General features: G+C 40.8%; 1 protein-coding gene across 1 annotated transcript; it reads right to left on the minus strand.

Annotated features, from left to right (window-relative positions):
* Positions 1-689: 689 nt before the first annotated feature.
* ctnnbip1 (catenin beta interacting protein 1) lies at positions 690-24,581 on the minus strand. The gene is made up of 4 exons (XM_022741392.1): positions 24,491-24,581; positions 15,307-15,421; positions 13,239-13,329; positions 690-3,913 (listed from the first exon to the last, which is right to left on the minus strand). The coding sequence occupies exons 2-4, from the start codon at positions 15,400-15,402 to the stop codon at positions 3,855-3,857; spliced, it is 246 nt and encodes an 81-aa protein (XP_022597113.1). The 5' UTR covers positions 15,403-15,421; positions 24,491-24,581; the 3' UTR covers positions 690-3,854.
* Between the last annotated feature and the right edge of the window lie 1,116 nt (positions 24,582-25,697).

A 25,697-nucleotide genomic window follows, 5' to 3' on the forward strand; every position in this document is an offset into this window, starting at 1 on the left:
GAACAAGCAAGTAAGTGGACCTTGAGTGAAGTTGCTCATGATGTTATGAAGACTAAGAATTTCTCTAGATGTCCAAACAAGTTGTTAATATAATGGAAGTTTAATAACAACTGAGCAAATGAGAGACATGCTGCATGTTAAAAGCCCCAGAATAAGAAAGTAAGTGTACTTTGAGAAGATTTTTTTTTGTTGCTGTGTTGAAGGTCAAGAATGAACTATTGAGAGCTCAAATTCATAATTATTTAGCTGTACAGTAGCCCTGCAGTTTTCAGACCAATCTGGAAGTTTAGCACGTCTTTGTACACAAGCTGCATTTTTCACTTATCAGACTGAACACGACTCATTTTCTTCCGTCTATGCAGACGATAAGAGGAACAAAGAAAGCGTGATTTTACCATTATTATGACTTTGCTGAACACTTTTCTCCTGGACGCCGAGCATGAGGCCTTATCTGAAGACAAGCAGCCATTATGGGCTTTAAGAACAAGTTTCTAATCTCTGGGCTGCATGTTTGAAGACACTAAACTTTATCATGGAGAAAAGAAGAAAAAGCAACTTTTCACTGTTTAAAATTTCTTTAATGGTTCAGTTGGTATAGGATTTGGAAGCATTAAGTCAAGACATGGTCAGCAGCCATACAAAACAAAACCAACTAATCAATGAGAGGAAAATAAAGTACAAAGGAAAAAAAAAAAAAAACCCTAAAAGAAAAAAGAAAAAAAAGAAAAAGAAAAGGACAATTAGGCAACGTCAGGTCATCACAGTAAAAAGATACATCAACCCTAGTCAAACTCAACAGCATGCTGACAATCAAAACTGGTAGCAAGTTCAGTGATGGTCACACACACTTCAACACACACACATTCTCTCACACACACATTCTCTCTCTCTCTCTCACACACACACACACACACACGCACACACACGCACACACACGCACACACACACACACACAACTTGAATGAAGGCTGTAGAACAACCCTGATAGGTAAAATGTACAGTAAGACACCTTTTAGAGAAAAACAAAACAAACAAAAAAAACAAAACAATGCATAGACAAATAAAGAATGCTTTAAAATAAAAGTAAACATAAAAAGACAAATTTCTTTGTCATAGGCGGACAGCATGACGGGTCTGTTGGCCGTTTACATTGCGATGATTGTTGAGGACATTCAAATAAAAATTATTGCCAACAAGACATAATGGATAACACCCATACAAAAAATGATTTTTTTTTTTCTGAAACATTTTAAAAGAGCTAGTAGCTTCCACAAATGTCAAGAATGTACAAACAATGGTCATTGTGGCAAGGCTTCAAAGATCCTCAGCTCCACTTGAATGAACATTATAAACCACGAGGCAGACATGCTTGGCTTTTAAACGTTTAAACAATTATTTTAAGTTATACAAGTTAACAAACTGTATTTAAAACACATTAAATATTGAGCATGTCACTAGAAAAACATGTTGGCTGTTAACAAATATCCATTTGAGTTATTCCAGTTGAGTCAATAAACACAGAAGATATTTTTTTTGAAATCACCAAAGGAATAAAAACATGGTGACAAAGTTGTCTTTTCTCCATTGAACCAAACATAGAATCTCTGCGCTAAATATCAAAAGGATTTTTTTGCAAATATCCAATTGATAATAGTGCAAGAGATACAGTACAGTCAGAGATAGCACACAGCTCTTATGTTTGGCTTCACATGTTTAGTTCCAGGTAGTTAGAAATTAGAGTTTGTATGATTTTAGTGTGAACAAAGAGCCACTGCTGAGCTGATGATACTGAAGAGTGACTCATGTTAGGCTTTAACTATCTACTGGTTCTCCATCTTTAATGATGCGTTGGAGGAACAGGGAGTCAATTCAGTAAACAATAAATTACAACTACAACTTGTCTCTTATCAATTTTCTTAATCAATATGTTAATTTTATCTTACAGATAAAAAAAAAACAACAAAAATACAATTGACACAATCAAATCATTATTGTATTTTCCCCAACTATCTGTACAATAAAAAAAAAAAAAAAAAAAGGTTTTACATGTCACAATAACCCAAAACAAAAGTGGTATTTGTTTGGGGAGAATGTGTACACCTGTGTTTCATGTGAGTATGTCTGCTAGTGTCTTTAATTCTTAACACTTTCCTCATGGGGAAAGCATTGCTGCACTCTCAACAGCCTATGGTTCAAAATAAAGCAGCAGAGGAAACGAGTGGGGCCTCATTTGTAACAATTGAGTACGCTCAAAAAAATACCCTCACCTTAACGCAGAAATCCCATCGAGCATGTCACAAGCCTCATTATCCTGCCCTGTTAACTCCCATAATTAAACATGAATGATTAATGACAGGCCTGTTGTGAGTGCTAATACACACATCAGTCAGTTTGTCATTCAAGTCAGACTACAAATTTCAACGAGAAATATTACACCGTGTAAAATGTTGCAGATCTTGAGCCGCATCGCCTAAGTGTTTTGTTTTTGTCACAGCTGCAGTGAGCCGTGCAGGATCTGAAAGCCAAATTATTCTGAAAGGAAGATATCAGTTGGTTAAGCAAAAACAGGCAGAGGTGAGAGGTCGGAGTTCACCGGAGCTCACTTCACTTCACCTCATAAGTGTGTCTGGGTTGTACAACTGATGCAAGTGGAAAAACAGGCTTTAATTAGATGTTAAGTGAAATGCATCGTCTGGGAGGATTTTATTGTACATTTTACTTTGACGTTCCCCTATTAGAGATTTATCGGTAGAAAACATTTAACATGATTTATAAAACACTATAATGGAGTTGTAGGCCGCTATAAGGACATTTTTAAGTTTTTATTAATGTACAGTGTTTGTTAACAATTACAACCTCCTATAAGGTCAGCTGCGGTTTACTATATTGTCATTCATTATCTGTTTATACGGAAGCCAATTATCATCCATTTATCCATCCATCAGGAGGAGTTAAAGTGGTGACAAACGCATTAACAAACCTCAGCGCTGCTTACAAATACATTATAGTGTGTTATAAACCATTTATTAAATGTTTGTTAATTCTAAATCAAGGGACATAAAGTAAAGTGTTTATGAATTTATTTTACAGACTTGCCTTCAGCATGCAGGTTTCCAGCAAACGTGTGGCCACTCTCCAGAAACACCTGTATCTCTAAATCCCAACATCTGCGTGGGAGATGGTGAACGCATCTTTCACACTTGTTCTTTATGCACACAAACTGTTTAGAAATGAGGCCCCTGGTGTGACAGAATACAGAAGCCTTTATAACACGACAGCTAAATCAAAAACAATTTCAGCCCCGTTAGGGGAAGCAGAAATAATTAAAATCTCTCCCCTAACACGATCAGTCATCACACTCACTGCTTGACCACAACTATATTTCTCTTTGCTTCAATCAGCTGCTGACTGGTCGATTCCTCCAGTGACCACAGCAGATAAAACACGTAACACTGCCTAAAGTCTCAACACAGACAAGATAATACAAAACAAAACCAACCCTCCCCCATCAAAAAAACAAAAACAAAACTACATTTGATATTCATCCACACAATCTGTGAGTGTTTTCACTGACTGCCTTGTTGCCAAGGCTTCAACCCACAGTGACCCACTTGAGTGCATCTCAGGTAATGGTGTGCCAGCTTGTGTGAGGAGGAGTCGGGGTGGAAAAGGCTGGGGGAGAGTGAGGCGGCCACCTCCTGGTGTCTCTTCCCCACCTCTTCTGTCCCATCCTGGTGCCCCCTCCTCTCCTGAGCTCATCAGTGTCGTGTTTGTGGAGTTTGGGATGCTGTGGATCACGTGCAGGGCGGTATGGGGGTGGGGTGGGATGCAGTGGGGTGGGATGGGGCCCAGGGTCACTGTCGCCGATCCTCCGTCTCTGACCGTGAGAACGCCATCACCACGTCCTCAGCACCTGAGAACCCACAGCAGATTGTCAGATAAACCTCCTGAATCAATTACAATTAAAAACGCAGATCACGACTACACTGATGTTTGTATGACATGCTCTTCTGCCGCAGCTGAAAACATCATAAATTATTGAACACCGAGGAGAATCTGTAATTCACTGTATCTGTTGCAGCTGTTGGGAATGAAGGTTTTTTAAGGACAAGTAAAAGTTACTTTCAGGTTCTTCTAAAGGACAAACTGTTTCAAAACATAAACCAACATCCAGTAAATGTATCACCTCTTACTGACAGACTATTTAAAGTGTCAAAAAGGAAAAAAAATCCAGACATAAAGTAGAAATCAACTGACAACTTGACTTAAATTCCAGTTGATTTACTGGATCTGGAAGTATGACGTGTAAATGTCGAGCTCAGAGAAGTGATTTTTACTTTTCTGACTAAGTGGAAATGTGTCATCTGTTTGCTTCATGTCGATACTGGGTGTGAGCTGCAGTGGGCAGTTTTGTGTCCACACTGATTAAAGTCTAAATGTAAGAGCACCTGCTGACCAATACACTTACAGAAACACGCAAAAGACATTATATACATCAAGATATATCCACGTGTACAATTCCCTCCTGTACTGAAATGTAGGAGCAATCAACTGCGATCGGACACACACACACACACACACATTTGGTCTCGATCGTGTGGCTTCAGAAGAGGACTCTGTCTTGACGCATTGTGTGAGTGGAGTCATGTTTTCTACAGGTCCTTGGATCCTGTCGGTATCCTGTAAATCCTGTCAGCCGTGACTGTAAAGCTGAGAGGGAATATGCAGCCATGAAAATCCTTTTGGTGCATGCAGGTAATTTCAAATATTGCCATGTTCACCTGCTGCAAAGCCACTGCCTAACATCCCCGCACCCTGACAGCAGATACTGTGGCACATTGAGCGGCCCCGGTGACAGCAGCATCTACTCTGCCATGACAACAACACCCATTCGATCTCCTCTGCTGCTGCAGCTCTGGCCGTCTGTGAGTAAACCATACTGGATTTCAGCTTTTCATATTGACCTCACTAAAATGTGGGAAAGAATCAATAGGCACAAAGAAGAGAGGCTGAAATGATTTAAAGTACACACAGTCTGATTTCTTTCCATTCTTTTTATGCCTCTTTCTCTTTTACCCAGTTAACAAGGACCAAATGATAATTACAGCCTCATCTCGGTTGAGTCAACTAAATGATCCTGCCAGCTACACAATAGGACTTAGTCAGCTGGCTTTTGTTTAATAAGCAATCATTCATTAGTCTGTTGCCAACTGTGTTTAATCAGATCGTTTGGGCCTGCCCACACCTGCTGGGACAGTCTCTCTCTGATAAATGAATATACACTTTCAACTTCTATTAGAGTAAGGGCAAATAAAATTACACAATGTTCTTTCAGCGACTCATATATCCAACTGTTCTTTCACATAGGCCTAATGTTTTTGGCAAGAACTCGTTTTAATTTGAGCAATTCACCCTCCATAAGAGAGAGAGAGAGAGAGAGGGGGAGGGATAAAACGTCTTCAGCCAGATGAAGTAGGAAAGTATTAAAATCCCTCTTGCACTGTCATGCTCGGCAGCCTGGTGAAATGCATTTGCTGCTTGGTAATGGAAGCAAATTGACTGTGAAATATATAAGAACATAAAGTACATACAGCAACATTTCTAGTCTCCTCTAACCCTTAATTAAAAAAAAAAGCGTCTCTTAAAGTTGAGCAGGCCAAATGAAAAGTGGGTGCTGACACCAACAGTGAGCTTGATCACATAGTGAGATAAAAACATCTGACAAGCTACAATCACATAAATATCATTAACACCAAGTTCCACACCTTTGCAGACGGTCGAGAAGAATTCCTGTCGGCACCTCGTGCCTGTCTGCTATAAAAAGACTTTTTTTCTGTGCAGCCCCAAGTGCTTGTTAGATTTAATTATTGTGGAGATATGAAAGTAGGCCAGGGACTGTGAGCTTCCACATGTATTTGGCACAAGGGGCGGACCCTCCTCATCAGACAGCACAGACCCTCGAAACTGAATTTTTTTTGTCTTTATCTCTAGTGTGAAGATAATTAGCATGTTTCTATGCTGCATTCAGGTCATCGTGAGTTTGGTAAAATCAAGACTTTTGGGGGAGGTCTCTTTTAAAATGAACTTTCAAGTTCCCCTTCCCGTGGGAGCTCGCTGGCCGACCAAATAAGGTTTTGGCAAAGACAAAGCCAGTCGGCAAAAGCAGCACCAGGAGAGGAAACTACAGACAGAGTGATGAAGGAAAATATTGTCAGACACATGCTGTTAGGCTTCAGTTCATAACATAAACCTCATCTGCATGGTGACAGTATGTTGGGATAATCATGCTTGAACAAGAGACAATTACGTAATAGCACACAATAGGAAACTTGACCTGATTTACACTACTGCTGAATAGCACTGCTGTTCGAGAAGATGTTTTGGCACAAGACCTTGTAAAAACAGCCATTTGTCTGTATAAATGTCAGTCTGAATGATTTTGTGGCTGTGTGAAGGAGTTCACCCTTGTGTAACGGGCAGTTCAGAGGACGGACATGTCAGACATTGCGCAACTTGAGCCCAATGACCAGCAGAATCACTCTCAAAATACACCCACAGAGCCGAGAGAATGGCTGGGCTATATCTGTTTTACTTGAGTGTGTTGCCTGAGAGTCATGTTCGGACCTCGCCCTGCCACAAACACACACATGGTTATACAATACACACACACACAAATACACACATACACACATGTAAGATCTAGCCAACACGATGGAAACATGAGGTCCCTCAAAGCTGTTGCCTAGCGACAGATAAAAATCAGACTGCATCAGTGGATGGCAGGCTGCTGCTCCTGCTGCTGCCTATGAGCAAACAGCTTCTGGTTTGTTTCAATGCAGCTCAGCGTCTGGCTGCTCCCTGGCCCCTCCCTCCACTGTGCACTGATCCCTCACCTCACCCTGCACGGTGGAGCTAAACAGAGCAGCTCCGGACGGTGGATTACATAAATAACAGCAACAACAGCTATGTCATCCAATTTGTCCTCCATAAATACTTTGAACGAAAGAAAAGCCCCCTCATTCATAACAGAAATAGTCTTTCCAGAAAAAGAACATGGAGGAAAGAGGGTAAGTATTTCAACACAGAGTAAAAGTCAAGAAATCAGGGAGAAACATGACAGTCTCAGACTGAAATACTAGAACTATTTGAACTATTTGAGTGACAGACAATCTTGGTCATTGAAAAATTCATGAAAAAGTCATTTATCAAGCAAAAATTCCTGGTTCCTGCTTCTCAAATGTGAGAATTTGCTGCTTTTATCTGTTTTATTTAATTGTAAATTGAATATTGTTGGTTGTGTTCTCTTAGTCAGAAAAGCTTTACCTTGGGATCTGGTACTTTACCTGATGCTTTTCTGACATTTTATGTACAAAGCAATGAATCAATTAACCAAAAAACCAATCAAAAGCAGACAGAAGTCTCTCTTCACACACTGAGAGACTATAGATCAATATGTGGTTGAGAAAAGGTAGAAAAAAAACCCACACATAGTTCCACTGAAACCTCTCAGGATGTGAAAGCTGTGAAATGAACCCAAAGGCAGCTTGTTTGAAGTTAAAGTCCCTCCGCACTGAATGAGCAGAAAAGCAGCCATGATGACTCCAGTGTTGCAGTGATCAAGCTCTGAGTTATTAGTCAGAGCAGCAACAGCATGTGAGGTCACAATCTGTCCAGGGTCAGCTGAGAGGATAAAGACATAGGACCACCCCCCAAACAATCTCTCTCTCTCTCTCTCTATCACTCACACACACACACACACACACACACACGCACACACACACACACACACACACGCACACACACACACACACACACACGCACACACACACACACACACACACGCACACACACACACACACACACACGCACACACACACACACACACACACGCACACACACACACACACACACACGCACACACACACACACACACACACGCACACACACACACACACACACACGCACACACACACACACACACACACGCACACACACACACACACACACACGCACACACACACACACACACACACGCACACACACACACACACACACACGCACACACAGAGAGAAAACGACAGCAGGGGCGGGTTTAAGAAGCCCGATACACAACAGGGGTGTGTGTGGTCCAGCTCAATATGTTGACATCAACAAACACAGCGGGTCTACTTTAACACAGCAAGTGCCATTAATGAATGATTGGCTATTTCAGGGTAACATAACTGCACTCTACGAGCAAATTATTCAAGTATAAAGTCCTTTCTCTTATCTTATTCTTCAGTTAAGTCAGTTAAAAGAAAATGAAATGAATTAAATTTATGGTTACTATTACTTCTTTTCCTTCTTTCTTTCCAATTATCCTGGGCTCACATGAATATTATACAGGGATTTAAGTTCAGACTTGTGCACCGCTTACTAATGCTTGATTATTGTTGTGATGACATTTTACATTACACTACCATTAGAACCAGGCTCATTAAAAGTTTAGAAAATAGAGACTGAGAATTGGAGTGTGTTTGTCTTTTCCACTGGATGCAGAAAGGCAGTCAGCCACATGTCTATCATAGCATTACAAAATATGAGAAAAGTTGATAAAAACAAAACAAATTGTAATGAACTATACAGGATATGAGATGCAAATTAGGTAATAATGCAGCAGATTTTTAGGGAGCAGGTTCAGAATGCAAAATGAGTTTGGTTAAACTTTTAGTTTCTGTTTCCAATTGAGCAGAGAATAGCAGAAAGAGAAAATGGCTGATCCAGCAAATCTGAGTTGGAAGCAATTGTTGTACAACTACCGTATAACATCTGTCTACACAACCTCAAACCTACTGACACATTTGAAACAGAGAGGAGAAAATCAGACCTCTGTCTTTCAGCAAGTTGAGTCAGGTAGACGTGGTGGTTCATAAATCTGAGTGTCTGGCTCTGATTCATGCTGCAGTGAAGAGCAGGATAAAGTAAGAATCAATACCACTCTGCCCCAGCTGAGCCGCCAAACAAAGGCGGGTCCGTGCGCTGTGTCACTGTGCTTTCCCTTGAAAAGGCAGGTTTAAGGATTGCATGATACCGGGACCGTATCACAGACAAGAAACAAGATTGTATATTGATTGCTCAGGGCTGTTGTAATATCTGAAATGAGAAAGGCCATATTTTTGTAAGCATGGATGGGACTGACAGAGAGAGATTGGAATATCACACTCTGACTGTGTAATTAGCACTCCAGCTTGCCTCCAGGCCCCCTAATGACACCTGCTCCGATCTACCGAAGCAGCACGTCGCAACAACACCAAAGCCCACAGGGAAGCTCCGCTTTCCTGGGACAACTGGGGTTGCTATGGCAACCCTTCCTCGTCTCTCCTCTTTTGTTGAGGCCTCAGACGTCCTTCTGGGAGGAGTAAACTTTCTCCGTCAAATCAGACAAGATAACAAGTTCTGAGGCGATTGGCTTTATGCGAAGCTCTGACAAACTCTATTGTTTTAAGTGACATGATGTCAGTTAGAGAAAGCCGTGAATGGAAGAGTTAAAGGAAGGAGAATAACAGCCTGCTTGTTAAGACAAAACCAATATATTCCCCATAGTATGCTGTAACTACTGTGCTGCAGAAAACTCTCTGCACCAGAGTGACACAGTTATTATTCAGTATACCCCAAAAAGGAGCAATTTACACTGAAACAAAGCCATCCAAAAACCCAGGCCTCACTTAATGAGTTCACACTTCATTTCCAATCATAATAACAGCGTTTAAACATAGCATGTTTAGTCCTGCTCGCCCACAAACCTCTGCTTCTCTGTGCCGCCAAAATTCAGCTACATGAAGGTATTCACAAAGCTGAGTGGAGGAAAAGAAAAGAAAAAGAAAAACATTCACAGCTCCACCGCCTTTGGCAGAGAATTCCTCTTTGGCCTGATTAAAATTGCAAAACTAAATTCTGTATTTGCATGTATGGTAATCAGCCAATTAAAACTATCTGAAATGCAAATTCAGTGACCCATAGACTTAAAAGAAATATGAGTGGCAACCCCCGAGTTGGTTTTCACTTGTTCCTTACAAGGAAGAAAACAAGAGAACATTTGACAGCTAAGGAGAGTTTGAGAGAAAGATTCAAGGTCTGATCAGATGTGAGGATGGATGACAATGTTTCTGGACAGATTAGACTGCAACACCTACAAATTTGTTTTCTTATCAGAATATGTTAAGCTGCAACAACAGCAATGATGTAATCCATTTGTAACATCAGCTTCTCGCACCTACACTCCTATTTAACATTTCCTGAATGCAGTCTGGCCTTGACTGAGAATAATCAATATCTGAGTGTGTCTCCACTACGCCATTGTGCCCTCAACGCCCTCTAAGTAGCCACCATTCGATCGATGACGCCATGTCTGACACACGATACTATCGCTCCACGCAGAGACCCCTTGAGGACACTGGTATCAAGGCATCCTGCATCAGCATGTTCAAACTATGTTCAGCTTCACATCGCAGGGGGTGGATATTGTGGCTGAATCGGTTTAGTTTCTTACTCCCAGCCGGAGAGATAACTCTCTCTAAGACAATGATAGGAACTTTTATGCTGTTGCTGGCTGGACCACATCATATACTTGTTTGCTATCTCAGTCTGAATGTGTGCTGAAGGTTACATCCGTGGCAAAAACTGGAGCATCAAAATGTGCTTTGCAGCTTTGGAAAAAAAAAAGCTTCAAAAAAAGTATATAAGTCAGCTGTGCAGCCATGTCTGCTGCAGATACTGACCCAATCGGTATGAGTTCTGAAGGTAGAGCTGCTGGGAACAGGTATACCAATGATACAAGATCAGACACAGACAAACAACTCTGCCTGGAAAACTGCTGACCAGTCACAGAAGGTGTCCGCGTGGCTACTGGGACAGGCCGTGGTCCTACTGCATATAGCAGGATGCGGGAAAAGGTCTGCTGTCATTGTAATGAAGTGAGCACAGGGTGAAGCACAGAGAGTGCAACCTGATTTATCTCCACACCCGTCTGGCACAGACATGCAAGATTTAACCAGTACAATTAACAGATTGAACTTCAATTCAATTGTGTGAATGTCCCCCCCCCCCATCTTCATGAATAGATTTCCCACAGTATCATTTATTCTATTCTATTCTTTTATATTCGATTCGTAAAACAAAATTACCTTGTATTATGTCACACTGGTAATTTGTTGTTTGAAGTCTGTGCCTCTGTAAAATGACACTTTTAAGAGGCACAATGACTATGCACGTTGCCAGGCAATAAAACGTTTCCTTTCATCTATCTTTTTTACCATATTACCAAGTCTAAATGAGATCAAATAGTGGGCTTCCCTCCTCATGTAACTGAACCTCTTCACACCACCTCAAAGGATCCCAAATGTGCTGATACTTACAAACTGCTGTCCTTCAGTGCAGTGTTGAATATTTAAAAGTGATTAACTCTCAGCTATCTCCACAATGCCTAATCACAGTACTTTAGACAAGATGCAGACCACAAATAATTTATTGCCACACCGAAGAGGTGGCAGGCTGCCGGATGACACTAAATGTGTCTGTTTCTGTGATGTATAATGTATACTCGGAGCACCTTTAACTAGTCATATTCCTCCATAATTAATGAGGCTCTTCGTAGCTGTATTGACGCAGCAAAGACGTGGAGTACTGTATCTACTAAAGGGCATGAAGAAAAAGAACGAGGCCAGGCAGCACAAACTGACAGCCAGTCTGCAGTCGTTCAGAAAATATCCTTCCTAAATTAATGATTTAAGAAAATCAGTACTGATCTCACATTTGGGCACAGTATTTTTTAAGATGTGACGCTGTCCGTCCTGTCCGATGCAATGCTTTATATTCTGCCTCTCTCTGAAGAAACACATTTTAATAATGAAATCTGTCTCTGATGCAATGATCCACATTCAAATTTTGATGATGCACCCCATACTGCAGAATGGGCCTGAATTTAACAAAATACAACAATGTAGTTTAATAGCCTGCAGGCTAAAAAAGAAAACACCAGAGAAGGACAAAAAGACAAAGTCACTGCGCCTGTTACTTGCCTCCTTAATACCTTATATAATCATGAACCTAATCCTTCTTCATCACAGAAAATCACATATTTATCTTTTTTTCAAACACTGATTGTTTTCTTGTAGCGAAAGGACACAGATATGGAGACATAACACTTCACTAAAGGTAAAGTGTCGCAGCCAATCTTCCAGACTTAAAGCTCCCTTGAGGGGCCAATATCATATAGGACAAAGCAAAACCTGAGCCCCAGCAGGTTTTACCACAGTAGGACAGCAGGGCTCCTACATGACCGCTGTGTTTGGACTGCAACTGGAAAGCAGCTGCTAGTCTACTTACAAAAAGAAATAAACAAAATAATTACAATTTGCTGCTACTCCATCAGGTAACTGCAGTGCCTCTCCACATGTACTACTTTTTAAAAAAAAATCTAGCACCCTCTTGTGGTTTAAACGTACGGAAACTGTTCAGGAGCTAAACAAAGCTCAACAGCGCTCTCCAGTGCCCTGAAAAAGCACGAGCAGCATATGCAAGGTCATATTATTAAGCAAACCCCAAGTCTCACAACAACACGCACGGGTTAAAGTTACGGTTAGTGATATGCTTTCACAAATAAACACCACAATTTTTAAACGTGGTTCTCTATTTAGGCCACTTGTGAGAAGCAGTAGTGAAACCAGCAATGCACTCATGCTGGAGATGAGTCACTTGGTTCCAGTCAGCCACACTGTTTGCTGTGTGAGTAATCTCACAGTGCTGGTGGGCCGCTGAGTCGGCCTCAGAGCTCAGTCAGGGAATCTGTTAGGCCGGCTGGGGTACAGACTCTAGAGGAGCGATGTGTGCGGAGGGATTTTCCCTTGTTTTCAGTCTTGGCACAGTAGCACCTCTGCAACGTGTGAGCACGGTGTTTGTTTTAAACGTGTTTCGTGTCAACCGCCTGTCATAAACAGCGACTGTTCATACTTGTTAAAACCAAAACATAAAAATTAGAACTACAGATATATTGAAACTAATAGTGCAACTATTGACCTGCATTGAAAATGTAACTTCATCACATTTGACAGTGAAACAAAATTCAGAAAATTCCAAACTAATGAATAATTAGAAATAATTAAAGCTATAACAACACTAGCTGGATGACTGAATGTGTGTGTGTGTGTGTGTGTGTGTGACTGGCCTTTGAATGTGTCAGTGAGTGTGTGTCACAGCCTTACCCTGGTCTATGTTGTGCTGTGGTAGCTGGCTCATCTGACTGTGGACCACACCTGCGTAATTTCGGAGAAAAGCCTCTTCACTCGGCGTAAGCTGAAGGGGAGTACACAAAATGAAATTCCAAATTATAACACAAGCTCATCTAAAAGGAGAAGTCAAGCATGCTTTTCTAATGCCAATAATTCTAATAAAACTATAATCATTCTCCAGGAAGCAGGGATGTAACATTGTGGAGTTTTTACATGAATTCATTTGAAGAAATCATGTATTTCTTTTTCATCGGTAGTGTTAACAACCCCAAATCCAAATTATACATACTGACTGTGCCCTAGAGTGTCCATATAATGATAGTTATCATTTACAAATATAAATCGAAGCACGCTGTACATAGATATGTACACATGGATACAACCACTGTATATACACTGTATATAACCACCCAATTCATGTATATAAAGTAACCACTTCCATTATTCATTCATTATTCCCCTAACTAATTGCACCCTGCACCCTTGCACTATTGTATTCTTGTTTACAATGTACACTAAACTTTAATTTCATATAGACATTGAATGTTGTTGTTCATTGTTGAATATATTTATAGAGGAATCTCTTTTTTCCACCTACTTGGACGTACACAATAGTTAAATGTTAAATGTTTTCCTGTTTTTATCCGGCTCTGCTGTTCTTGTTTTTGGCTGTATACTTGGCCAGTAAAGCTGATTCTGATCACAAAGTTGGTCTTTCACTCGCTGAAAATCTTTTAATGTTGTCTCTTGGTGACTAGTGTTTCAATTCTGTGGTTAATAACTCTGTGAAGCACTTGTTTGTTGTTGATAGGAAACTCTACAAAAATGCAATTTAGAGCAACAAACCTAAGAGAATAACACTTGGGGTTATGAGTTGATAGTTGATAATGATGTCAGCTTTCAGCCATGTAATGGGAATTTGTAATCATGGTATCAGAAGATATATTAATTAAGAGATTTGGCCTATAATTTATCATATAACTAAATTAATGCACACCCTCGAGCTTATGTCCACACAGACTGAGCATTTACAGTATCAAAGTTAAACATATGATCCGTGAATGACGGCTCCATTTCAGGGTTTTCATTTCAGCCAGCGACGGAGGATTTTTCTGCCTGAAATGAGTTAGCCATGGTCATTAAACTATTCCTGAGAGTTGCCCAAGTCACAAAATCAAGCTCTTATCTGTTTGTCTGGTTAGTGTGCTGTCATACCACTCCCACAGGCTGAGCGTAAAGGGGAGGGGACTGTTTGAAAGATGAAGACCTTGCATGAACAAGTCTTTGCCTTTAAATCTGCTTGATACTGTATCTTCTGCAGCCTCATGATAACCATTCAGAATGCCGTCAGGTTTTTGTCCTCCAGAGTGCTGCCTCTGGAGACTTCCTCCAATTTGTCAAAAGTGGCATCTAGACAAGAATCACTACCTGAATTCCTGTCACTACCTGAGCTGAGCAGAAAACATATCTGTGGATCTGCTCTATGTGCTGCCTGATGTAGACGCACTGAATCTGATGGAAATACTTGCTGAGTGATGATAGTTTTGATAAGTGTTTATCCTCTCCAGAAATTATGAAAACATCAGTTTTCACACCACCAGGAGACAAAGTTTGATTTTTGGCATAGCTTCAGTTTGTCCTCTGTCATCATCTCTTCAACAGAAGAGATGTGCTACTCATAATTTACTGTGAATCTATGCTGAAGTTCTTGACATGAAATAATTTGCTTTAAGACCCATAATTTGCACATTTTTCATGACCAGTCTATAAAGTTTCTTTCTCAGCTACTGCAAGCACCTATCTTAACGATGACACATTTTGACATGGTGATGATGGTTTCTGGTGTCGATGGCCAAGGTGGAAAGGCTGATTAGGGGCAGATTTAATAAGATGAAGATGACGACTTGTGACTTTGCTCATCAAACAAAACACATTGTGTGCAGTAGCTGGACAATAAGAGTTTTTTTGAATTTTGAATTTTATTTTTGATCTGTAAAATGTGAATACCCAACTACAAAATGCCACACGACACTGTACTTACATTTGATCCCATTTTCTTAAGCATGAGCAGGACCCGCACTTTCTGTTGGATGTACATGTCTTCAGGAGACTTCCCCGGGGCCTCCTCGCGGTTCATCCCCCCTGCTCCTGTGGCTCTGAACACACAAACAAATCCAGATTACACAAGACCTGTGAAAAATCACAGCTACGCAAACACTCACTCACAGAGTTATTAGAGGTTAAAAATACTCAGTCACACAATCTGACTAGTCATAAGATGACGGAATGAAATTTTTCTATTGTGAACACTAACCCCTGCAGCCTTGAACATTGGTAGTTAAGACTGTTTCAACCAGGTAGCTACAACGTGACTTATCTTGTTTTGTTTTTTTTTCCTTTTTATTTTCTGTGTTTTGTATTACATGACTTCTGTACTGAATACAGCGCCGACAGAACCTTACATATTGTTCTCGGCAGTGCTCTTTAGCAGATATGAGGTTTAGGCTCTTACAGTCAGCAGCATTGAGCTGACACCCCCTGGAGTATTACTATTACAACAACATAAAAGACAGACTGCATTTCAATTATCAAATGTTTTCTAATCTGACTTCTCAGACGTAGAGCACCAGGCTGGATGTTTTACCATTAGGGTAAATAATACAGATGGTCTGTGTGTGATAAGCACTTCATTCATATAATCCAAACAGTGATGATATTGGAAGTCAGTGGCCTTGTCTCAGTGCAGTCACAGTGCAGTTTTGGCACTTCGCAGCGTGAATGGCTGTCATTAATATTGCATGGCAGTTTTCACACAGATCTCGCCACTGCCTGCTCCTTCCATCTCTTATTCTCCGTCTAACTAATGACCTATTTTCACTGTCAGTCTGCAGAGATGCGAAATATAGGCAAAGGGGGAGAAAAAGGGGGAGGGAAAAGAAGGCGATAAAAGGAGCTGCCAAAGCTAATGCGGATGACGGAAAAGGGATAGGTTCCGCTGTGATAGCACACACACATCAAGGTCGGCTGCTGTCGCATTAGATCTCTGTTATAACACACCAACAAGATGAGGCGTACAGCACAGCTTGCTATATACAGCCTAAATTTTCTAATTGAAAAAGCTAAAACAAACAGCAAAACAAAAACTTAAAGGATAAATCTGGTTTATAGAGAGAATATCAGTATGCAAGTCAGGATTTGTTCTGCCCTAAGAATCTTTCATAAAAAGCCTACGGGAGCCACAGTGACTATGATAGTTCTGGCAATTTATTTTGGCCTCTTATCTATACAAAGGACCACTAATGCATGTTGACAGGCGGTTTGATGTGGGGTTATATTTAATTGAGAAGCTGGCTCGCTGTCCCCCCCTTCACCAGAGCCCAGGGGTGGAGGATGAATGGGGCACCATTGGCCATTGGCTGGCGTTTGGGTGCCACTGTGAGCGTGTGGATTCATCCAGATCAGAGCAGCTGGAGAGCATGCTTCTGGCTACAGGCCTTATAATTATAGCAACCTTTGGTGGCCGTTTACTGTAAGCAACTAACACTTGACTTTGTCTTCTTGTCTGTTTTCAGTCACACACAGTGATAGCGGGACACCGAATAAAGGGCAGATGAATACATTAGTTATTCACTTCAACCTCCCGAGCGTCAGACATAGTTTAATTGGAGAGCCGCTGAAGACTCAAAGCAAGACAGACATGAAAAGATTGAGAGCGCTTGCTGGTGTCAGTTCAGTAGCTCAGTGCACCTTCAGGGTAGTGGTGGCGGTGTGTGAATGCGTTTGGGTGGGGGGTTGTGAAAGGGTGATGGTGAAGGGGGTTCAGGGTGGGTGGGTGGGGGGTGGGGGTGGGGGCAGTAGCTTCAGAACAGCAGCAGTGACACGTTTGATCAAGTATCCGAGCTCCTCGCCAGAGAGCTGCGACTCCAGGCACAGAGACCTACCAGCGAGACGACACACAGTATGAAGAATGACAGAAACTCAGGAGCGCAAATCTGCCAGTCTCAGAAACACGCTGGGAATAAAACGGTCACTGTGTACGAGTGGATAAAGAGTAGAGGATGAAAAGGAGAACTGAAAAACATGATTCTCTAATTGCCAAAAGGTGTCGTCTCGTCTTTGGATTTGTAAAGCCACAAATGATTATAGAACAAACATCCATTAATATTCAGGAATATTTTGAGACTTGACAACTTAAACATTTTCATGTCTGCTACTGCCCATTAATCATCTGTATAAATAGGCCTACTGCTTTCACGACTGATGCATTTCTGATCCTCTGATGTTTTGCTTTTGAAGTTTGAAAAATGGCCATATTTAGTACCATCTATGCTCAGGCTCCTGACTGTTTTGAGGGTTGCAATTGGTATTTTTACCAGCCTGAAAGTTTTATTTTATCTTATCCCACTTTCACAGTGATATCTGCTAAAAGAACAACAAACGCAGTACATGAAATCCCATAGGGAGAGTCTCTGTAGGAAGAAGAAACAATGTGGAATTGTAAATGAGGGTGATCAGGGATGTTCTTTTGTTGTTGTGACATGTTTGTGAAGCCACTAAAAAAAGAGTAAAGGGGAAGCAGTCAGATCCCATCTTTTTGTGGAGTTCACCTAGTCTTCTTCAGGCTAGAGGGGGCAGAAACACTAATTTGTAGATGACTATTTTGGGCTGCACATTAGCTACAGAACTGGAATCATTACAGTTCTCGTACTCAGTGAACTGGATGACAACATGTATACAACAGTGATTAACACTGTGCATATTATTATGTAATGGGTAGTTTCATCCATGCACTCCTACTGAACCAACTAGGTTTCCAGCCATGTTTATAATTCCAGCAATGCTCCAGATGGTGCCTGCCTCACTGCCACAGACTTAACCTCTAAATAATGCCTTTCAGGGTATCAGTGGTACAACATTTGAAACACACTGGCTGGGTCCAGCTCAAGATGAATTTAAAACCAAGAATCACACGTTTTCAGAGTCAGACGCACTATTATGGGCCTGCATTTGAAAATGATTAAAAATATGACTGCTGCAACTAATTATTTTCTCTATCTTTTTTTTATTTCATTTTTTTTTTATGAATTTGCTTCTTGAAGAGTTAAACAATAGTGAAAAAAATCTAAAATTTCCCCGGCTGTTGAGTGAGGCTCAGTTTTCTTGTTTTATCTTAGACATAGACAAAACCTGAATATTTCCTTTGCCATCTTAAACAAACTCTATAAAGTCTAAAACTCAAAAGTTTAAAATGATGCATTACATTTGAGAAGCAGAAACCAGCTCGGGATTTCTGCTTAATAAAATGACAGATGATTAATCAAATCATAATTAATTTTCTATTATCCCCATACTTAATTAACTGACAAATCGTTTGCACCATAGCTGCAATGATTTGTCCATAAATCAATTAGTGCAATGCAAATTAATTTCATTTCTTCAAACTCTGTTCTGATTTAACCCTTAGAAACCCTTAAGACATAAAACATAAACTAGGGCTGCCGATTAATCGACGTATAATAGAGATGGCAATATGGCCAAGTGCAATATCCAAATTGCAGGAGCTGCAATGTTTTGATAAAGGTAAAATGTGTCACAACATTGTTGGGCATTGTTAGCACCATAAGCCTTGTGGTGCTACATAGACGCCTCGGCCTATAAATCATATTCTCTAGACGTACAGGGACATGTTGGTTTGGTACAAGACCCGACAAAAATCATATCATTATCGTTTTAAATTATTACGCAATACGATTTCTTCTTTAAACCTTGCAGTCTTAACACAAACTCCTCTATTTATTTGAGGCCAGTGTCTGAATTACATGTTTGCCACTTCAGCAATGAGCCAAGTCCATCTAGACCACTCACTGAACTACCTTCTGTCCAATAAAATTAAGGCAGACATGAAAGACTTGTCAAGAAGCAGTGTCAAACAAGAAAATTACAAATGACAAAACTGCTAAAAAATTTTTTTAAAAAAATCTGTAAATAGCATCTTAGGAAGAAACTTTGCTATGTGTAGCTTACTAGGGTCATTCTGGCATTATTTTGATGTACATGGTCTTCTGTGTAACATTTCTTAAATAATTTCAAGGACAAGAAACAAGGATCCCGTTAGACTCCTTTGTGTGTGCCTGATGTTTGGTTCTAGAGGTGGGCTGGCTCAACACTAATCCCCCGAGGGATGCTCAGCCTCAGACACATGCGGCTAATGTTCCAGACGTAATCAAAGGCTTTCTTTAATGCTGATCTAGGCCTAATTCCCCCCCACCCCCCTCTGCCTATGTTGCGCTCTTGTCAATGTTGTGATGTTGGGCTGAGCTGAGGCCCTCTAGGCAGCCCAGTGAAATCACAACATCACTGACACTGAACTGAGAAAACTTAAAGGAATGACAACAACATGGGGGAAAGATTCAAATTTCCAATCTGCTCACATGGCAGTGGTGTGAGAAATAAGAGATATATTGCATTAGGACTGCAACCTCATTATCTATCAATCAATCAATCAATCAATCAATCAATCAATCAATCAATCAATCATTTTTTTTAGATTAATCATGAGTAAAATGGCAATTACAAATTCCCGGAGCCCAAGATGGCATCTTAAAATGTCTTATTTTCTTATAGATATTCAATTTACAATGATATACAACAAAGAACAGCAGCAAATCATCTCATTTAAGACGTTGGAATAAGAGAATGTTTGGCTCCTTTTCGCCATTTTTTCTTAAGAAATTATTGAAACACTTAATCAAATGCAAAAATTGTCGGTCGACTAATCTATCAAAGGTGGTTCATCTTTTATGGTATTTTCATATTTAAATCATGGTCATCAAAAATGTCAGTTGCTCTGTGTAAGTGCTAACAAAAATCTTAAAAATGTGTATATAGGCATATATGAATATGTAATATATGTACTTTAATATATGAATTTAGATTTCAGTTTCTCTGTTGTGTAAAAATCCCAGGATATATATAATTCTTAACAGACAAAACATTTATTTCGAACTTTTGTACAGTTATTTTGTGTTTTGTTTGTCATTACATCATTAAACTACACCAACATGAAAACAAAACATGGAGGAGTTGCTGCTACATTATTTCTTTCACTTAAAAAGGTTTCAACACAAATAAAGAGACAGGTCTCTCTTTGATAACTTCTGTGCTGATGAATAAAATATAACCATCAAAATATGCCCTGTTTCAAAAGGAGAGAAGGTGTAAAATCATATTGTGATTTAGAATCACTGTTGTGATTATTTTCAGCGTTTACAACAAGTACTGCAAAATGTCACACAGCTCCTGCGTATGGGATTAGGTTCACATTTGCTGCATGACAGAGGCTCTGTGCAACATTTCTACAGGACATGTACACGTTCAGTAATGCCACTTTACAACAGAGAGAAGCCCATTCATTGCATGGCCACTGCATTCCAGATCTCTAATGTACATTTGTCTGTATGTGTCTGTTAGTGCCTCTGAAAAACAAAAACACGGCCTCTAAAGACGGTTTCAACACTGTGACCAGGCCACACAGTGCAGTGAGGGTCTGCTGCCAGGGATTACAGTATGCAATGTGATAGGCCCTCACATTTGCTGAGGGTCATGAAGAGCAGAGGCTGCCACAGTGCACCACCGGCCCAGTCCCACATGGCCCAGTCCACTTGTTGAGCTTGTTACTGGCTCTGGCTGCTCACATGATGCAGGACGTCTGATTGTTTTACAAATCAGATTCCTCCAGCAAGCAGAAACAGAGGAAACAGGCCTCTTGAGTTGACTGACTGTCTTTGAGTGGGCTTTAGCTTTATACAAATGCTGCTAAAAGCCTAAACTTCAGTGGACCTAAGAGGTCGACAGCTTCCACAGAGAGGAAAAACTGAGAAGGAAAAATAGCTTGAATTCAGTCATGAGCTGCTCTAGCATCCCGAGCAAATGTGTGAGAAACTTAAGTAGGGCTACAACCCTGGTGTGGCTGCCAGCCGAGCTGCCAACAACCTGGCCTGGTTCTGTGGAGCAGCTGTGTCACTGCAGGTACACGTGTACGTGTACACACACACACACACACACACACACACACACACACACACACACACACACACACAACACACACTCTCTTCTACTGATGGATAACCATGTCAAGAAACCTGTTAAAGCAACTAGAGATCATACTGAAATTAGGACAAACATTATTGTCATTTATTGTCATATTGCAGTAAAGATTCTGTTCTCTGATTTTATCAAAAATACAGATATCAACTAAATGAGTTAAGAGACTTTAATTGACAATTGTTTCTTTTTGGCAGCACACCCAACACTGCAGTTCAGCAAAATAAACAGCAGTTTCATTGGTTATTTTTAGAGCTGCAATGATTAGCCCATCGAGAAAAAATTTACTGGCAACTATTTTAACCATTTTTTAATGTAAAAATGTCACATATTCTCTGGTTCCAGCTTCTAAAATGTCAGGATCCAATTCTTTCATTTGTCACATATGATAACTAAGTTTGGGTTTTGGACATCATTGATTGTTTCACTTCATAACATGTTTAAAAGTGTGAACAACCCCTTGCAGATTCTCAGAGGAGAAGGTGAGGTCCTCTAACTATATTTTGCAATTTTTGCTTGTTTTTCTGACAATTAACCCATCGCCTTCAACCCTTACCATAATTTTGACAGTGATTTCAGAACTGCTGCCAACACAACATAACTTACACACATTCAAATGAAAACTATTTGACCAGCCATGACCAGACTGACTCTCTCAGGGTCGAGCCAGCGTGGGGTCTTGAAACAGCATGAGCCAGACGAGCAGACACTGCAGGGCAGAAAGGCTCTGGCTTGGACTTACTGGATGTCTGCATGCTGCCTTTGTGTGGAGCCATCTCCTCACATGTACAGTGCCCACAACAATGGCTACAGTATTTGGGGACAATGGTGATGAACTGGATTGTGAAAACATGATTGATAAGTAGGTCATGTCTTGTTGTCACCACGTGAGGCATGAACTCAAACAATCCTGCTCAACTGTACAGGCTTAGTTCATAGCTGGGTTTCTGGGTGTGCTTAACTGTTCTTTGACTATTTCTGTTTCCACAATAAATTGATGCTAGGACCTAGAGATACTGAATTACAACAGGCTGGACATGACATTTCCAAAATATATAGCTAACGCCATTGGGAAATTTTTCATCAACAGTTTAAAAAAAAAAAGATTTCCCCATTATTTAAGCTTCTAAATTGGCCTGCAAGAAATATATTGTACATCTGCAATACTGCTACAGTTCAATTAAGAACTGGTATGAAAATAAACAGTTTTTCAGCAAAAACACTTAACAGTAAGATTTAGACAACCTGATTTTCTAAATGGTTCCACAACATGCAATTTGATACAACCGAGTTTTTCACAGACCATGCTATGTAACATAATTAAATATGGTCTATGATCTCAGAACATCTTTTCTCGCTCCTCTGGGTCTCTCAATGGAATTGAAACAGAAGCTGCTGCCTTAAGCTGGTCCCTTGGGGGTGCGGCTGTAAGATTTCAAAAGCGCCAACGTCAAGGCAGGGCATAAAATTCTGATTTGCGAACAGTTATATGATCTCTCTGCTTGGAATGATACAATGCTATGCAAATGCACAGGGTACCATGCACAACAGACAAAGAACTGCACACAGAAAAGATGGCTATGATTTCAAGTTTGATTCTAAAGTTGGAGGCCTCTGTCATTTTGACTAAGGGTGTAAACGACGAATAGATGCAAGCAGCTCTTGTATCATAGTGTCAGGCCACGAGAGGCTACTACATGGCCTGGTTAATGCTGACAAGCTGAAAGGTGCTTGTGCCAAACGCAGAGCAAGAGGTTATGAGATGAACCAGCCCTTCCTCCCAAACACTGCTCACAGGCAGCTGATGAGGTCCCCCCAGGGCTCGAGGGAGTTGAGCAGCCGCTGAAGAGCACCTGCCCTGAATGTGAGGAGGCGAGGAGGGGAGAGAGGCGAGGCCAGCGGTCTTAATCTCTCTCCAAAATCCAGCCAGCTAGGGGAATGTGCAAACTAAGGCAGGCTTGACATACTGTGGGTCCATGACCAACTCTGCTATTTGCCAGGAGGATTCAGTGTGCTCGCCTGTGGCCAAGCCCTGACACCCACTGGCTGCAGCACTCATCAATGCCCTGCTGCCGGCAGGATGCCAGCTTCACCACTCAAAGGGCTGTCAGCTATCTGACATGTGGGGGAAAGCAGACACTGTAAAAGGCAGGGTGGCACAATGCATCTATGGGTGGCATGATCCAAAAATAGAGATTCAATGATGGAGTTATGGGAAAAGCAAACGTGAACATGAAAACTAATTTGAAAGAAAGTGATCAGATGTACACCAGCTTGTGTGGTTGGAGCAGCATTGTAAATGTTCTCTTAGCATTGCCTTGGCTGACTGGTGGGTGTTTGGTGAGTGGGACAAATAGGTCTGTAATTAGTATTTTCATGCAGGCTTGAATCAAGTACGTGTGGTCTGCTGGATCTCTTGTCAGCAGGAAACAGAAAACTGTTCTGAGGTCGTTATTTCAGACACGTTACGTACAGTAACATCATGATGGTGGGTACAAGTAAAACAAACTGTTAAGGTTAACGCTGGCGACAATCTGCCTAACGCTCACTAACGTTAGCTGAGTAAGTGATCGATTTTATTAGTTTTCTTCAAAGACAAACTCTGAATGAAAAATACATATAACACAGCAAACAAAAAACCCGAACCCTAAACACAGCAGACTGAAAGTAGAAAAAGCAGATGGACACACATGACTGTGAATGGTTCTTGTTATCATGTTGCGGGACGCAGACTGTTCAAACTGTAGCAGCGCTCTTGCTAGCAAGCAACGAGCCTTCAGCGCAATCTCGATATGGATCTGAAATAATATCCGCCATGGAAAAATGCGTAGACACTACTCTTAATGACTAACAAATCGTCTTCATTTTAACCTGGACAAACATTTCATTTAGTGTGTACTAAACCCACGCGACCCTTGGCAAAGCGGTCAGTGCTAAATAGCCAAGCTAGCTCGCTAGCATGCCCGAGACAAAAGCCTGAATGAAGTTCCTATGGGTGCAAACACCATCCAGGTACCGCCGCTGTGCCAGAAGTGTAAACGCTGGGATTCAAACACACCTATCGTTTCTAAAAAACCCTGACAATATGCACCACGTCAAGAAAACGAGACGTGTGAGCTTACCCCTCCTGGTCCAGCTTTTCTTTCTTCTGTGCTCTGTTTGAATGGTGTGTTGTTGTAGGAGGGCGTCCTGTTCCGGGGTCACATCCCTCCAGTCGGCACAGCTACGGCGGACTGACTCAACGCAGCGAGGGTCCTGCTGGTTGATCAGTACTGCTGCCGGCCACCGGGGGCGCCATCGGCACAGCCAACGCTGCACATATCAGGGATCAAGGGTCAGCAACTAGGCTTAACCAGGGGCCTGTTTTTCCAGCCTGGGTCGATGTCAATGTACAGGAAATGTATGATTTCTTGTTTTATTTGTTAAAGTATTTTATTTTATTCATGAATAGAACAGATTTATACAACTTGCTGTTCTAATGGAAGAGCAGTATGACAGAATGGAACTTCAAGGAGCCCCAGGGCAGAAAATGGCTGTTGGGCTCCTATTAACCACCAGTGTACATGGTTGTTTCATTATTTCTCTAGGGAACCACTTGGCCATCAGTTGTAGAGGTGGTTTTTTTGAATAGATGATTCACAGAAAATTGACTGGCAACAATTTTTTTTAATTTGATCAGTCATTTTATAAGCAGAAAAGGCTAAAATAAATTAATTGGCACCAGCTTCTCAAATGTGAATATTTGCACGTTTTCCCTGTTTTCTATTATAGTAAATTCAACATATATGGGTTTTAGGCTATTGGTCAAACAAAAGTTAATATGTTGTTTTCATAATTGTCTAACATTTTATACAATGAACAATCAATTGATTAATAAAAAAAAGAGATACTGATGAAGAAAATAATTGTTGGTTTCACTACCTTGCTTATTTACCTTGTTTTCTGTGTGTCAATTACTTGACACACAGAAAATATGGAAGCAATTTGATAAAACACAATGTTACAACAAATGAGTAAAATATAAACTAGATTTTGACACAGCCCCCCCCCCACACACACACACACCAACAGAGTACAAGATAGAGGATGATCTGTCAGAGTTGATACTGTACCTCAGGGGTACGAATTTCTAACAAAATTATTTAGACCCAAATAATATAGAGCAAACCTGGGGTTTTTGGGCCCCTGAAGGTTTGGGCCCCCTGGGTATGTGTTTGCTTTGGTTATCCAGCCTTGAAGTGAAGATGTCATTGTGTGAGGACTGACAGAGTTACAACAGCTTATGTTTCCACCTGTTGACCAAAAATGACTCATATATGTATGCTTTGT

This window comes from Seriola dumerili, unplaced genomic scaffold, assembly GCF_002260705.1.
Source record: "Seriola dumerili isolate Sdu_G_001 unplaced genomic scaffold, Sdu_1.0 BDQW01000056.1, whole genome shotgun sequence".
Taxonomy (NCBI): domain Eukaryota; kingdom Metazoa; phylum Chordata; class Actinopteri; order Carangiformes; family Carangidae; genus Seriola; species Seriola dumerili.

What these genes read in the sequence shown, in the direction of transcription:
- ctnnbip1 (XM_022741392.1), bottom strand. Translation starts at nt 15,402, where the DNA reads ATGAACCGCGAGGAGGCCCCGGGGAAGTCTCCTGAAGACATGTACATC. An exon ending in TTAAGAAAATGGGATCAAAT is followed by an intron (nt 13,330 to 15,306) that starts GTAAGTACAGTG and finishes ACTCCCCTTCAG; the next exon opens with CTTACGCCGAGTGAAGAGGC. An exon ending in ACAGCACAACATAGACCAGG is followed by an intron (nt 3,914 to 13,238) that starts GTAAGGCTGTGA and finishes GTGGGTTCTCAG; the next exon opens with GTGCTGAGGACGTGGTGATG.